Here is a 16,689-nt window from a genome sequence, read left to right on the forward strand (position 1 = left end):
TATATTTTTCATCAGCCCATTTTGGATCATTATCTAGAACTAAATTGTAAGGGTCAGGCGCAATAGCTTAGTGGCTAAATCCTTGCCTTGCGTGTGCCAGGATCCCATATGGACACCTATTTGTGTCCCAGGTGCTCTGCCTCCCATTCAGTTCCCTGCCTGTGGCCTGGGAAAGCAGTAGAGGATGGCCCAAAGCTTTGGGATCCTATACCTGCCAGGAAGAAGCTCTTGGCTCCTGGCTTCAGAATGGTTCAGCTCTATCCATTGTGGCCCCTTGGGGAGTGAGCCAGCAGGTGGAAGATCTTTCTCCTTGTCTCCTGTTCTCTGTAAATCTGCCTTTCCAGCAAAAATAAATAAATCCAAAAAAAAAAAAAACAAAAAAACTCAGCTAAATGGAATTAGTATATGCTGCAAGAATTGCTTTTGTTTTAAAAAAAAAATCTGATATGAATAATCTTGGTCTTTTAGCTACATTTAAAAATTATTTAAAAACTTGTATTTAATTATTTGAAAAACAGAGTAACATGGGGCTTAATGGGAGGAGAGTGAGAACGGGCTGATCCATCTGTTGGCTCATTCCTCAAATGACTGTAGCAGCCAGAGTTTAGGCTAAAGCCAGGGAGCTTCATCCAGCACTCCCATGTGGTCCCAGCACCAAGTGCTTTAGCAGAGAGCTGCAGTGGAAACAGAGCAGCCAGAACACTGGCAACTCTAGGGATGCTGGCATCACAAGTGGTGTTAGCTGCACTTTTGAGTATCTGAAGTTACAAACCTGCACTATATTACATCAGGCTAAAAACCAAATTGCTTTCTACCCTAAAGTATCCAAATGGAATTAAAAATAAGCTAATGGCAATTTTCATTGTATCCAGAAGTCTTTCTGGTTTTTCACAGCTGTGTGTTACAGAATAAAGATCTTAAAAATGTTCACTAATGCACAGCCCTGGCCACTTCTGTGTTTCTGTTCATTTGCAACGGTGTGTGATGGTGCCCTCCTGTCTTTTGCTGAAGGCCCTGGTGGAGTGTGAGGACAGGGAAGCTGTGGGAGTCAGTGACTTCATAGCCGGCCCATCTTCTTTCCGCCTCTATGGATTATCCAACAGCGATAATGGTAATCCCAGCTAGCTCCTGGTACTCCGCTCTGGACAAGGTCAGCTATTTTTTGATCCCCAGGGGAGAAAGAAGCTCCTCATTCAGTATCTTAAAATAGCCAGCCAGTCTCAGCTGCTGGGTTGGAGCCCCTCCAGGGGACAGGCGGGGGAATCCAGGCCCAGTGCAGGAAGCCACCAAAGCATGAGCTAGAACAGGCTTCTTGCCGGCCTCAAGTCGTCTTCTTGTTCTCATCGTTGTCATAATTTCTTGTTTTATCTTGAAGGAAAAACCAGTGGATTGGGAAAATGAGGCTGAACGTCGCCATCTTTTTCGGTGCTCTCTCCGGCGCCTTGGGGGTTTTGCTCTTTCTGGTGGCTTTTGGATCGGACTATTGGCTCCTTGCGACTGAAGTGGGGAGGTGCTCAGGTGATCCACACGTACGTTTCTCCTGCTAACCATTGATGAGCTTGGTAGTGTGGTCTCGGGAGCCGCAGGTGCCCCCTTGAAATCACAGGGGAGAATTCTCTTGCTTTAGGTCTCCTGAACGTTTTGCTTTTGATTCTGTTCCTCTTGTTCATGGCAAGTTGCTTTGTGTTCCCTGCAGATAGAAAATGTCACTTTCCACCACGAAGGATTTTTCTGGCGATGTTGGTTTAATGGAATTGTGGAAGAGAATGACCCCAATATCTGGAAGTTCTGGTATAGTAAGTACAAGTTTGTTTTGTTTTCCCCTTTGGCTATGAATTTTTTTTAAAAAAATTAGCATACTCTTATTTAGAATGTTGCTTTTAAGACGTTTGGATTCTTAATTGTAAGAATCTCAATAAGGTCTTCAAAAGGTTTATGACAAGATAGATTTTCAGTAAATAGAAAAAGCCATCAAAATAAGTGTTATATATTCTAATGTGAAATAGCTGTCTGAATATTTATGGACAAACTGAATTATACTGTTTCTATAGTCCATGGTGCTTTTTTTTTTCATGTGTCTGTTACTGCCCTGTTGCAAAATTTTTTTTTTGCTATAAATCCTTGAAATCTCAAATATAAAAGTCCAGAAAAAATAGCTATAGTATTTTATATTCATAGCTTCAAAGTTTAAATTTTTTTCAGTAATGAAACTTAATCAGCAGCCATAGCAGATGAAAGCTGGCTTTATTTGGACTTTAACCAAGTTTATGGACACTATCAAAAACTACTTGTTTTGAAGTTTGCATTCTCTCATACAAACGCTCAAGTTTTCTTTTGAAGTAGGATAAAACTTTAAAAGTATGATGCATTCTTTCAACTGTATTCTATCATATTCAACTTTGAAAATCGATCCTTGAAATAGCTGACATTTATTTCCTTGTGTCCAACAATGAGGTATTGTTTATGATCCAATAGATTATAGAGGATTGAAATATTAGTCTTCTTATCAAACTTCTGTAAAACAAGATCAAAGTTTGCAGTTACACCAAAGCCAAGGACATATAATAACAAATATGAGTTCACCGGAATCTTAAGCAAACTTGATGGCAAGTTTTATTCTTCTATAAAAGGAACAGGAGAGTGATGAGTGGTGTTTTGAGAGTAACATCTGAGAGACTGTCTTATGGTACATTTGGAGCAATGGAAGAGTCAGGCAAAATGACAATGGAGACTATTAAACCTTTTGTGGAGTGGACTAAGAGGAAGCTGTTGTCAAGGACCTTAAAGTTAATTTTTTTAAGGTGTCAGAAAAAAACGATCTTTTTGTCTTGTGGTTTTCTCAAATGCTGAAAACATATTTGGACTATTAATTTGTATGATTTATCATTTGCATTTTTTTTTTCTAAATGTAGCATAAGCCGAGAGGAAGTTTTCTCAATTGAAAAGTTTTGTCAATTGAAAATAATCAGGATTAAATCAAAGCTTATTAGAGTTTGAACAAAAGTCACTTTTGAAAAGCTGCTACATGCCAAAAATTATGCTGGGTTGTGGAGAATCTGTGAAAATTAATATCCCCTGGATTTTACGGCCATGCCTACAATATCAGGATGCACTTAAATAGCAGAATGATGGATTTGGGATTGACTGTGAAGGACTATACTATTGTAATGACATGGGGGAAAATTAGCGGAGAGGCAGGGGATGGAGAATTGGGGATGAGAAGGGAAATCCCAGTGTCTATGAATCTGTGTCATGAAATCACAAAATAAATTAATTTAAGAAAAAGATATTTACAATGATCCCACAGAATTAACTCGCTCGATGTTCTAGATGATTCCACTTGCCCAGGTTCCCTGGGTTCTTGATGTGAGGTTTTTTTAACAGGAGGATTTTCTCCCCTACACAATAATTCTCTAAATGTGTTGATGAAGTCAGTGGTTTTATTTTTCTTGTGTACCTCCCGTCTCCTGTGATCATGTCCCATTTTGGGAATGACTTAACACCAAGTTCCTCAATAAAAAAAAAAATTGCCATTTTCCTTTCCTTTCCAGCCAATCAACCATCATCCAAAAACTGTACCCACGCTTACCTGTCGCCATATCCCTTCATGAGGGGAGAGCACAATTCCACCGCCTACGACTCTGCCGTTAGTGAGTACTTCTCTGTCCATAAGCTACTTTCCCAAAGGGCCTTTCTTGCTGAAGCATGCCAGTCAGAAAATGACAATAGAAAGCAGAAAATAACCCTGTAATTCCAACATTTTTTTTCCTGTTCTATATTTAAAAAAAACAATATTCATGTTAACACCTCATTTATACTTTTGATAAAATATAATTTGATCTAAAAGTAAAACCAGTAATTTACTTCCTAGTGACACAAATATTTTTGAAATGTATTTTCCAGTAGGAAGGTAATGATACTTATTAGAAAAAAATGCTCCTTCGGGGTTTAACTGAACTGAAACTGGTCTCATAATTGAAAACATGATGTAATAGTGCATACTTGAAAAACATATTTTTTTTTTTTTTGGAATTGATACCCATGACAATATGATTGTGCCCTTGCCTTCACACTAAATGGCTACTTTGTTGTGAGTGCTGCTTATTCCCAGCAACAGCTAGCCTGCTGTTTAATCCAATAACTGGGCGCCATTCTCTAAGCAAAGCGACAGATGACATTACCCAGCATAAGATGAAACAATTTTTACATGACACTTCTGTTTTTCACATTTCTGTCAATTTTCCATATGTTATAATTTTGTTTGCAGTTTGCCAGAGAACATGGAATTTGCTTGGACTACATGGTTAACATGACGGTTTGTTAATGGTCAGTGGATGTAGGATCTGGACAGGAAAAGGGATGAACTGACCTGCAGCCGTGCTTGTCCAATGGAATTCTTTGGGGTCAAAGCACTGTGGCCAGTGAATCTGTGCGTGTCCACTCACATTGCTGGTATATACGGACACCCTCACATGTGGTGACAGGAAAGAGCACAGCAAATTATTTGGGTTGAGAGACAAATTAGGAAAATGATGCCCCTTCCATGGCATTCTGTATATTAGGAAGACATAGTATCGAGTTTCTAGGACATTCAGTATTTTCATAAATGTTAGTACTGTTGACATTCATGATTCAGGTTCCATGATGAGACAGATTGACCAGTCAGCATTCTGTGTGTGGAAGAAATCTCTGTATTTGAGAAGGAGAGAGTGAGACCTGGATGAGAAGGCAGCACAGCCTGTGCATAATAATTACGATGGAGAACGACAGTAAATACACATCAGAAAGATTACACCGCAATTACACCTAGAATTATTATGTAGCACTGCCTGTAATTAGTTTGTCATTTTTCTTTTCTTTTTTTTTTGCGCTAGTGAAAAAAGCATATTGAGTTCTTTAAATGATCAGACTCTCCTTTGCCACAAAAGTTGCAATGATGCATTCACTTTAAACAACTTTGTCACACATTTTTAATAAAACTAAGTCCCACAACAAATAGTGTTTACCAGTTTGTTTTATTCCTATCAGTTGAAAGGATGTGTAATGTTATGCTTGTATGATTACATTTTTGTATGCTTCCTATAACCAAGAGAATGGTATTATTAATTTCATCAAAATTATTCTACCTGACAATATATTATGTGTTTCATAGTTAGTGAGATTATGTAGTCTTTATTTGACCCTAGAGCCACTATTTAACTTTGTGAATCTTCCTTATGATCAGCTATTATTATGTCTGCCAACTCAACTTTGGTAAGCTGAAATTATTGTTCATAAAATGTATCTTAGCCTGGAAAAAAAGCATCTAAAGCATCTTTGTGCTCTATTGAGAACAGTTGTTCAGTTTGAACTCAGTGAAAATAGTATGAGGTTGTGTGATTTTTATATAGTGTTTTATAATTGTATTTTAGAATAGTAGGAAATTCTTGATTAAATGACCAAAACTGAGGCACAGGGCTCTCTGTGTACACAGCTGATTGTTGGAAGAACCAATGCAGAAATGCAGGTCTCCAGTTTTGATTTTACTGGCAGGTGTATCAACTATAGTGATTGAAAAATAGACTTTAGGGCTTGCTCCTGCAAAGTATGTCTTAGCAAAAAATAAGAAGTAAACTTACGTTGGCTTTCCCATCTTTCTATCTGAATTTGACCTGTGTATACAATGTTTTCTAATATGCATTTGCTATAATTTTTAATCTCAAATTCCTATCCTGAAATTCAATTATTCTCCTATCTAGTTATCTGAATGATCACCCAAGCCTAGTGAGAGTAGACGAATTCTCAGAATTGTTTTTGAGGTAGGCTTGTGTTCTTCAAAGTCCATTAAACAATTCCATTACCTTTTGAGATCTGTCAGAGTTGAGGGTTTTTGGTTTGTTTTATACTTAGATTCAGTCATAGTTCATTTATTTGATATTCATTTGGTAATGATTTACTGAACATAAATTAATTTTCAAAACAATTCCTTGCTGAGTGAGCTAGTTTTTTTTTTTTTTCCTGCTCTTCAGGCCCCCTAGTCTTTAACCACCTCTCAGTCGCAGTGCTAATTACACTTTACTGTAATTGCTTGCCTTATGTGTCTGCATTATTCCCTGGACTTCCTAAAGGTGCAGATTGCAACCTACCCAGATGTGTGTCTCCAGGAATCTCAGCATAGCGCCTGGTAGTTGGTAGAGGCCTACAAAGGTGTACAAGATGACTTCGTGACAAAAATCACACTATGTTCAGAAATAAACTAACTTTTTAAAAGAGAAAAACATTTAAAATCTAAGTTGCAGTCTCATCATTCTTCTCAGTCAGAATATGTTGAGCGCAGTTTCCTTGCAAGCATGCCTGCCTCAACTGCTCTTCTGACCTCTTTGTGCCCTCAGACTCAGCACTTCACTCCCCTTGACTCAGGATCTTGCTATGGGCTGTGTCTCTCCCCTAAGGTTCTCTTTCCATCTCTTCCCCTCCTCGTTTCTCTAACAAAACAGACTCCTTCGAGCAACCTCAAACTTCACTTTTCTGAGAAATCCCCCTTGCTAAATCTTTATGCCACCAACACATTGTCTACATCAGGCATTGCTTCATTAAAGATCTATTTCTTTCATGGCATTCATAGCTAACCCAAAGTTTTGATTATTTACATCAGTCATGTTTCTTTCTTGTTCCTGCATTTGCTTCTCCATTCAACTCTAAGCTCTCTGAGGAAGGACCCTATATACTTCAAGAAAGGTGGAAATTTGAATTAAAGATAACGTTTCTTTTGCTGTAGACATTTTTTATATGATGGATGTTTTCCCTAGACTTGTAGTCCTCCTACGTGTATGAGTTTCACTTTTTTTGCACCAAAATGAGCTCATCTTTCAGTTTTATTTTTTATGAGTTTTTTTTTTGAAGCCACGTTTTATATCTGTACATTCATTAAATCCATTGCGACTAAGTGTTCAATGAGTTTTCCTAGCAATGCTGCACCATGGTCATGTGGGTTGATTTTGACATCGGTGCCCTGAGTAACTCCTGATGAGCTCAGGGTTTCTTGAATTCTTTACTGAATGCACTTAGATTGCTCTTTTTAAAAATTGCGTGTTCTTTATGTAATGTTTTTGTCTTCAGTTTTGTCAGCTGTCCTTTTATCGCCAGTGTTTATTTATCTCATACATACTCTTTTCCGGACTTCCTTCTTCTTCACCCTTATAAAAAGTGGAAGCTGAATTGAATCATGTGAGATAGAAGCAGGAAGGCATCTGAGTGAAGAATTAGTCAGCAGTGCTTCAGGCTGTAAGCGTCAGGAAACCCACAGAAGCTGCAAAACAAGGGTTATTTTTTGCTTTCCATAGCTAGAAGCAGCTGCCAAGAATGCTCTCAGCGATGGAGGCTTTTTCAAGCCTTGGTTCCACCATCCCTGGCAGGTAGACTGATGCCTTTGTGATCCTCCATCTTCGGGAAAGTAGAAGAGTTCCCCAGCATTTGCCACGAGGTTTTTGTCAGTGATTTACCCTCGGGTTTAGACCTAGACTTTGTGATTTTCTGGTATGGATGAAGGACACGAAAGGTTGGGAGTGAGCAAGTACTTAGTGAGTCATCCAGAAGAATCCAACTCAGGGACTAGCTCTCATACCTACGGGTCATCAGGAGTGCAACCGGCGTGTGTCAGCAAAGCTTAAGAAGAAGTAATGGCTGTGACAGACATTGGGAGAGTTAACGGAAGAAAGAGTAGAGGATTCTAGGATGATAAGCACATTTTTGTGTGAAGATATAATATGGTTTAAACAACATATGTTGAAAGATAACATAGTTACTTACCTCAAGACAATTCATGGTATTTTAGAGGTCTATCTGTTTGGTTCTTTTTTTATGCATATTATATGTAGCTCTATTTGTCTTAAATACAGATGTATATCTTACTTTTCTACTTTTACGGATTTTTACCTAATATTTTCCTTTTTTTTAACCTCATTTTTCCTGTGTATGATTTGCAATGAAGAAAACTTGGTGAGAAGGATGATAGTAAAGAGAAGGACTAATTTTGAAGAGCAGACCATGGTTTACATGTATTAAACTTGACTTGGTGGCAAAATAGGAGTTTGAACTAATTCAGAGCCCACCTCAATGTGCAAGGGGCTCTGGTGGGAGCCTGCAGAGGTAGTTTTTGGTAAATGATATAATCTCTAAGAAAAGAAATCATGGGGCAGAAGATAGCAAATACCAACTATATTTGAGGTAAGAAACAAGGACAGCCTGTAAGTAAATAAATGAAAGAGGTACTGAGCAGTGGGTGAATGGGCAATGTGGCGGGGTGTCAAAGGAGTTGGTGGACAGGAGGGAGCCAGGACAAGGGGCGGTTGTCTTCAACCACAGATGCAGAACCAAGGCTGAGAAAGCAGTGAGAACAAGCTGGGTCACATGCTGATGATGCGAAAGTCCTGGTGGCCCTCTACTGAAGGTTCCACTATAAATACCCACAAAGCCTCCTCCTTCTAGGGACTTCCACCCCTAAATACACAAGCAGTACATTCTCTGCCCTATTCCAGCTTGCTGTCCGTGCTCCTGGAGTGCACCAGAGATGACGGGCTCTTTTGCCAGCTGTATCCTTTCTCTTCCCAGAATCCTATTCCATTTTTTCTTTCTGCGCATTTTTTTTTAACTCCTATTCCTCTAGAGACTAAACTCTCCCCTAGGTTTCTTCCTCTCGTCTCTTTTCCTGATAGATCAGGTCAGGAGACAGTGACCCTCAACCCAGGGCTGGTCACTGTGAGATGGAATGTGAAACCTCACTCGGGGATGTTCAGGGAGTGGCAGTGTGAAAGTGGAGACCTTTGCAGTCAGCCAACACAGGCTTGGAATAGCAATTGAAAGAACATGGAGCCACAAACAGCAGACTCCCTGACCAAAAACAAACACACACACACTGAAAACCTTGCTTTATTGCACAGTGCAAAGCAAACTAAAGCAGAACAATGAATATCCTTACATTTGATGCTTTGAAACCACACAGAGAGAACTTGATTTAGAGTTGACATAAGTGCAAATGCTTAAATAACTACAGGGACACGGTAGCAGGGTATCAGAAACCAATCTCCCTGGAATGCGTCCTCAGCTGGCAGATTAATTGTTCTGGTGTACTTGAGTCTGATGTGTGTGTGTGTGTGTGTGTTTACATATGGTGATTCTGGTCATGGTCCTAATTTTATTAAATACTTTAAAATTCTTCTATTGCTTTCATTGTGTGTGTAGGGGGGAAGGCACCACAATTTTTAATGTAAATGTAATTTAGTTAATTTTGTAAAAGATTTATTTATTTTCATTGGAAAGTCAGATATATGCAGAGAGGAGGAGAGACAGAGAGAAATGTCTTTCGCCTGATGATTCACTCCCCAATATCAGGAGTGGCTGTAGTTCCTGAATGACAGATGCCCTCCCCAGGGATTTGCACAGGTCCCAGGACCCTGAAGTGCAAATACCCACACATGCGCACTCTGATTTGTTTTACCTTGTAGTTGATCAGCTCTGGGCTTCCACACTCCAAGATGAAGGGTTCTATTATTAATTGCTTTTTTTTTTTTCCTTTTTGAAGGTGCTATTGCATGTTTCTTAGAGTCTATTTGTGAGCTTCTCAGAATTGGCTGGTGGCTTAGGGACAATGTTCCAAGGATGGAAGGCAATTGCCTTTGCTAAATAAGACTGCAAGGCTACTCAATGCCAGCAGCACTCACCAGGGGGATGCTCCCGTGAGGACAATAGAGCCGGGTCCTCAGCCTTGGCCTCCTTAGCTTTCACACCAGGACGTTCTTTACTGTGTACACTGTCTTGCTTGTTATAGGATGTTGCGTAGTATTTCCGATCTCTGCTTGTGAGCTATCAAGTGTGAGCGAAGTCACATGTCCAAGAGTGAGGAGAGAACAAGCATTGCCCTTCTCTGAGGACCACAAAGTATTGTGATCGTCTGTTCCCAGCATTTCCCACCCAGGGTCCAAGCTGCCTTTTGGAATTACAATGTCCCTTGGTATCTGTAGGGGGCTGGTTCCAACACCAAAAGCTGTAAATGCCCAATGCCTTTAAATACAATGATATAGCATTTGTATACATAATATGTGTATCTTCTTGTATATTTGAATTATTTCTAAATAATTATTTCTAAATTACTTGTTTGAGTTAATAAAATCTGAATGCTAGGTAAACTAAGAAACAGAGTGATGGAAAGAACAAACAACTTTCCCCACTCAGCACAGCTATGTTTTTCTCGCAAATATTTTCAGTCCACACCTGGTTGAATCCTCTTATGTGGAAGCTGTGGTTACGGAGTGCTGAGTATATACTCACTGCCTACGTGCCTTGCCTAGTTGTAACTCTAGATCTGAAATATAACAGCAGTGTTCTGCGACCCTTTTCATGTATAATATTCAAACCAAGAAGCGTCAGGAAGCACTTCTAGGCCCCTCTTGTCTTTAAGGGTTAGTATTCTTGCCTCAGACTTTGGATCTTCTTAGTTCAGAGTAACAACGATATTCACTGGGGGAAACAAGCTTCAGTGCCCACTGTTCGCTAGGTATTGTTGTGGGAATTCCCAGGTCAGCCCTAAACTCTTGCCCCTTTAGGCTTTCCTTATCATGGGGGAGGCAGAAGGTAAGAAAAAGAAGTCATCGGGGATGAGGTGCTATGTGGAAGGTCTCTCCAGGGAGAGTTCATAGTGAAGTTGGTCAGTTGCACGGTCCTTGGTTCATTTTAGATTCCACCAAAGAGCTCAGCTGTGGCTCCAGGAACTAAGGAGATGCCGTGCAAGGAATGCTTAGCACACAGCCAGGCTTGTGGTCAGGGCTATGTGAGTTTACAAGCTAGTCTTTCTTTCTGTGTCATCCCTTGGTGCCACCGCTGCTTAACTCAGAATTGGGAGCAAATGGGTTTGCAAGAGGGAAGTAAGAACAGTATCTGTTGCCGTTGCTCTGAGAATGAAGAGAAAGAATAACGCCAGTGCTGGGCAGAGTGCTTGGTGCGTTGTTGGTATTCAGTGAATGTCAGCTGCTCTTGGGAGGCTCCACCAATTTAGAGCATCAAAAATAAGTTGTCGTCAGGCTCACGGAGTCAGTGCAGCTTCTCCCTGGGGAAATGTTCCTGCTCTCTGAAGTGTTTGTGTGTCTGCAGCATCAAACATTTGTCAGAGCTTTTCAGAAAGAGTGAGGGCTCCAAAAATAAATGTTCCTTAATATTATCAGTATCATCACCATCCTACCACATGATAATTCATAATATACCACCCCCACTGATCAAGATTCCACTCCCCATCTAGTGATTCTGGTTAAAAACAATTCAGCAAATATTTGTGGAGCACATACTGTGTGTCCAGTGCTTTTTCTCCAAAAAGGTGAAAAAAATTCCTAACTTTTTGGGGGACTGATAAGCAAGTGAGGCAAGGCTGACAAAGCAAGCAAACGTATTATATGGCATATTCAATATTGACAAGTGCTCTGGAGAGGAGTAAAGCAGGAGAAAAGGTTGGACTCTAAGGCCCCAGGGTGACCTGGGTTATACACAATAGTTGTCATATAGTCACAGGGAAAGCAGAGGGCTGAGAAGGTGGCAGCTGAGTGCAGACCAAAGCAGGTAAGGCAGTGAGCCATGTGAAATACAGAGGCATGTTCCACGCCCAGGGAACCACAAAAGCAAAGACTCAGGGGCCAGAATATGCCTAATGTGTGGAAAGATAAGAGAGAAAAAATGAGTACAGGTGGAGTCCAGGGAGTGGGAGAAGAGCAGGGGATGTGACCCAGAGGTGGTACACACTGGCAGAGGTACAGCTATTGTAGACATGGGGTAAGAGTCCTTTTATCATGATTAATTTAACTATTTGAAAGGTAGAGTTATGCACACACAGAGAAAGAGAAATAACTTCCATCTGCTGGCTCACTTTTCAAATGGCCACAAAACAGATAGAGCTGGATCCAGCCAAAGGCAGGAGACTGGAATCCCATCCTGGCCTCCCTATGGAGAGCAGCATTCCATGCACTTGGACCATCTTTAGTTGCTTCCTCAAATGTTAGTAGGGTGCTAGAATGGAACTGGAGAAGCCAGTAGACAAAAAAAAAAAAAAACAAAAACAAAACCAAAAAAAAAAAAACAACAACAACAAAAAAAACAAAACCCAAGATGGGATGTTAGTGGCATCTTGGACACTGCAAGGTGTCTCCAAAGCCTGAATCTTAAATGAAATGACAAGGTTGAAAGATTTCCACTTGATTCATATTGCAAAGGGATGTCTCATGTTGACTGCAATGTTAGAAGTTGAGGAAGGTAAAAATGGGATTGGGGAGCCCATTTAGGAGCTTTTTCAAGTCCAAGTAGACCAAGACTGGAATACTAAGAAGTAAAAGTATGTATAATTCTAGAAGAGTTCTATTAAAAATATTTAACAGCAATCAAATGGACATTCCCCCAAACTTTGTATGTCTGGGTGTTTGGGATATTATGTCTTTCCAAATATTCATCCTGGATTCTGGATTTTATGTTTTGTTTTGTTTCATGGTTTTTAAAAACTGTTTGTTGGAAATTGTCCAGAATTTGCAGAAGTAAACAGTCTAATAAGCTCATATATTCCCATCACCCACCTTCAATCATTGTCAACATCTTTTCAGAATGTCCATATATGTATTCAAATCTGTACCAAAAATCGAGAAGAAACTATTTTATTTTTTTTAAAGATTTATTGTTATTATTTTTTTATTGGAAAGGTGGATATACAGAGAGGAGAGACAGAGAGGAAGATCTTCCGTCCAATGATTCACTCCCCAAATGAGCACAACGGCCGATACTATGCCGAACCGAAGCCAGGAGCCTCTTCCGGGTCTCCCACGCGGGTGCAGGATCCCAAAGCTTTGGGCCGTCCTCGACTGCTTTCCCAGGCCACAGGCAGGGAGCTGGAAGGGAAGCAGGGCTGCCGGGATAGAACCTGCGGCCATATGGGATCCCGGGCATGCAAGGCGAGGACCTTAACCACTTGTGCCACCGCGCCGGGCCCAGAAGAAACTATTTTAAAACAAATACCAAATGATAAAACTTTTAAAAAAAGATTTACATATGTATTTATTTACTTATTTATTATTGAAAAGGCAAATCTACAGAGTGGAGGAGAGACAGAGAAAGATCTTCCATCCACTGGCACACTCCCCAAATGGTCACAGTGGCCAGAGCTGAGCCAATCTGAAGCCAAGAGCTAGGAACCAGGAACCGGGAGCTTCTTTCACGTCTCCATGCAGGTACAGGGTCCCGAGGCTTTGGGCCGTCCTCCACTGCTTTCCCAGGCCACAAGCAGGGAACTGGATCAGAAGAATGAAAGTCAGGCCATGAACCAGCACCCATATGGGATGCCGGAACTGGCAAGGATATGATTAGCCAGCTGAGCAGTTGTAATGGCTCCAAATGAAACAACTTCCGTCATAAATATATTAGCACAGGTCTCTAACAGATTCTGATCTACATTGTTGCATTTTTTAGACTTTTTATTTGGGAATAATTATAGATTTCTTGGAAGTTGCCAAGATAATACAGGTGTCTCCTGTACTCTATCTCACAGGATTCGCTCAGTGGCTCCCCGTTACTTTCCAACATTACAAAAACTAAACCAGGAAGCCTGAGTGGGCATTTAGACCAGCAGTTAAGTTACCTGTGCTCTCACCGAGGGACGGGATCGGTTCCTAGACTTCAGCTGCGGCCCCTAAGAGGCATCAGTGTTAGTTTAACCAAGTTCTTGCCATCCAGCTGAGAAACCTGGGGAGTTTCTGGCTGCCAGCCTTCTCCTCAGCCCGGGACTGGCTGTCGATAATATTTGAAAAATGAACCAGTGACTAACAGCACCTCTTTCTCCCTCTCAGCTCTCAAATAACAAACAAATAAATAAATCCCAGAAAACTGACATCAGTGCAGTAGATGTGTATAGGTCTGTGTCATTTATTTCACAAGTAGGTTAATGGGATGTAAGTTATCAAGCCACGGAACTGCTCCATTAACAGAAAGTTCCTACTTGTGTCATCATTTCTAAATCACTAATCTATTCTTATGACTATGATTTTGTCCTTTCTAGGAGATGATGTATATGGAATCACATTATGTGTGGCCTTTTGCAATCCATCTAACTTGCTGCATGTATTAATATATGTTTTTGTTGTTCTGCGGTTTTACATTTGCCCATGATAAGGCTTTTGGGTTGTCTCCAGTTAGGGCCATACTGGCCAGTTATATGTGTGTTATTTTTGTGTAGATATAAGTTTTACTTTAGCACGGATAAAATCCCAGACGTCATTTACCTGATCACTTTTGAAGTTTTGAGAGTGTTGTGTATATTTTAGGTGTGAATTGCTTATTATTGGTCTACCAACGTTTCCTGTGATGTAGCTTGTCTTTGCATTACCTATCACATGTATATTTCTTTCAGAATGAAAGTCACAAATTTTGATAAAGTCCCCCTGGCTGATTTTTTTTGCAAAAACAGATTATTATTTTCGTATCACATGTAAGAACCACCCAGCAATAGTTAAGCTTTAAAGATTTTCTTTCTTGTTTTTTCTAAAAAGTTATATAGTTTCATGGCTTACATTTAAATTTATCGCATATCTGAGTTAAGGTTCGAGACGTGAAGCCCATTTTTTGATGATGTGTGTGAAATTTTTTCCAGCACTATTTGTTGAAGAGACTTTGTTTCCTCTATTAAGTCACTTATAAAATAGTTTAGAATATTTGGATGAAACTGTTTTTGGATCTCGTGTTCAGGTCCAGTGCTCAGTGTATCTGCCCTCTCTGCTGGTACCAGTCAATCTTGACTATTGTAGCTGTACTTTTCAGCATTTCTCAGTTATTAATCCATCAATACTGATTTTTTTGAGTTTTGTAAATATTTTAGAATACTCTTGTCTCTATATCTGCAAAAAATCTATTACTTGAGTTTTGGTAATGATTTTGTTAAACTTGTGTAACCCTTTAAGGAGACTCATATCTTTATTGTGTTGAGTCTTCTAATCTGTGTACATAGTATGTCTCTTCATTAAATAACATCTTTTTTTAATTAGCATTCTCTACAACATTCATTTTGTCAAGTTAGTTAGTTAATTCAATGTTAGCCAACTATAAATGGTATTATATTTTTAACTTTTGTTTTTCTTTTCTTCACTGCTAGACGACAGATATATAATATGTCTTTTTAAAATTAAGATTCTCTGTAGAGTAGTTTTACGTTTGCCTTTTAATGTATTCTATCTGCTACACACGCTGAGCTACCCTGACAAGGTTGAAGGGAAGCACGTATTCCTTCTCTCCATGGTTTGTAATGAGTCCTTAATGACACTCACCCCTCGAAACCAGAGTGGAGCAGAGGATCCAGGAGAAGGAGCCTGAACTTCCATCCCTGCCAGGTGGCAGTGAGGCCATTCCTCATCCCAGCACTGCAGACGTTCTGGTGCCAGACTTTCATCCTTAGGGAGAAATGAGGCTGTCCCTGCAGGCCAGGCTGGCATCAGAGCAGGACACTGACCAGCCCTGCTGCCTACCATGTCCCCCTTGACACCCTGGTCCCTGCAGTCCTTAGCAGTAAGTTAATTCGTTTCCAGAGCAAAAGCTATTGTTGTGGAACTTGGAGGGTATTTCCTGTAAGAAAATGTGTTGAGTAGCAAGTGAGGGACTTCTTCCCAAGATGTATTGTGTCACTTCTTGTAAATAAGTGAAAATAGCCTCTATTAAACCCTATGCTGAGTACCTACAGGAACACTGCATTTGATCTTCACAACGATTTAAATTTAAAATGAGTGCTTTTGAAGATTAGTCCTCTCGAGTGAGATCTTAGATGGTTAGCATATACAGCTTGCTATTAAAATAGGAATGTATTGATAATTTACTTGCAAAGAAGCAGAAGTGGCTTCTGAGACTATTGGCTCTGCCCTTCTCTGGAGAAACAAATAGAAAACCAAGACTGTTGGCTGAGGGACTCAATTCTAAAGAACTCACAGAAAATGATTGTCTGATCCATTCAGAGATCCGAATGATTCCCACAGACGTTGCCACCGCATCCCTTCTGCTCAATCCCTAGAAATGGTTAAGTCAGTGAAGGATGCCAGGAGTGTCTGGAGCAATAGTCAGCAAAGGCTGATTTTGAGCAGCCATGTTCACGTGTCATCCTGCTCATTGTTGATGCTGAAATTAAGTGAGAATACATTTAGTAGGAGACAAGATACACTGTTTTATTATGTGCACAGAAACAATCACAAAATGTAATTACCCACAAGCCCAACATCACTCAGAAACATATGCACCCCCTTTTCCACAGGGGAAGAGGAAAATGAAAATGAGCAATGCAGACAGTTTTTAGGGGAATCCAATGAATTTGGAGGACCATATAACCATGTAGGATGACATTGGTTATGCCTGCATATAATGAATTCTCTGTGGAGTAATGACTTCACTGAAGTAGAGGCAGTATACTGTGGTAGGACTGTGTAGGAGTGATCACAGACTCCAGGCTTGCTTTCTTCAAGGTTGGTTTTGTTAGTGACAACCCAGAGACTGGACTAGAGGTTTCCTTCCATAATAGGTCCAGACACAAAGACAGCAAAGTAAGGCCTCTTTCAATATCTAACAATCTCTAAGCTTCTCTAATTTGAAATAGTCATTGTGCCATATTTTGGGTTGATAATCTCCCAAATCCTTTATCCCGAATAAGCCAAGTGC

At 40.1% G+C, this 16,689-nt stretch overlaps 1 protein-coding gene across 1 annotated transcript in view; it reads left to right on the plus strand.

The window, feature by feature from the left end:
* Window positions 1-1,246: 1,246 nt before the first annotated feature.
* Window positions 1,247-16,689, plus strand: part of TMEM182 (transmembrane protein 182) — a 48,108-nt gene continuing 32,665 nt past the window's right edge. The window contains exons 1-3 of the mRNA XM_040994149.1: window positions 1,247-1,529; window positions 1,697-1,796; window positions 3,552-3,650. Of these exons, the coding sequence (XP_040850083.1) occupies window positions 1,398-1,529; window positions 1,697-1,796; window positions 3,552-3,650 (331 nt within the window). The 5' untranslated portion in view covers window positions 1,247-1,397. The remainder of the gene's footprint in view (window positions 1,530-1,696; window positions 1,797-3,551; window positions 3,651-16,689) is intronic.

This window comes from Ochotona curzoniae, unplaced genomic scaffold (assembly GCF_017591425.1).
Source record: "Ochotona curzoniae isolate NIBS_2020 unplaced genomic scaffold, NIBS_Ocur_1.0 contig_883, whole genome shotgun sequence".
In the NCBI taxonomy this organism is placed as follows: Eukaryota; Metazoa; Chordata; class Mammalia; order Lagomorpha; family Ochotonidae; genus Ochotona; species Ochotona curzoniae.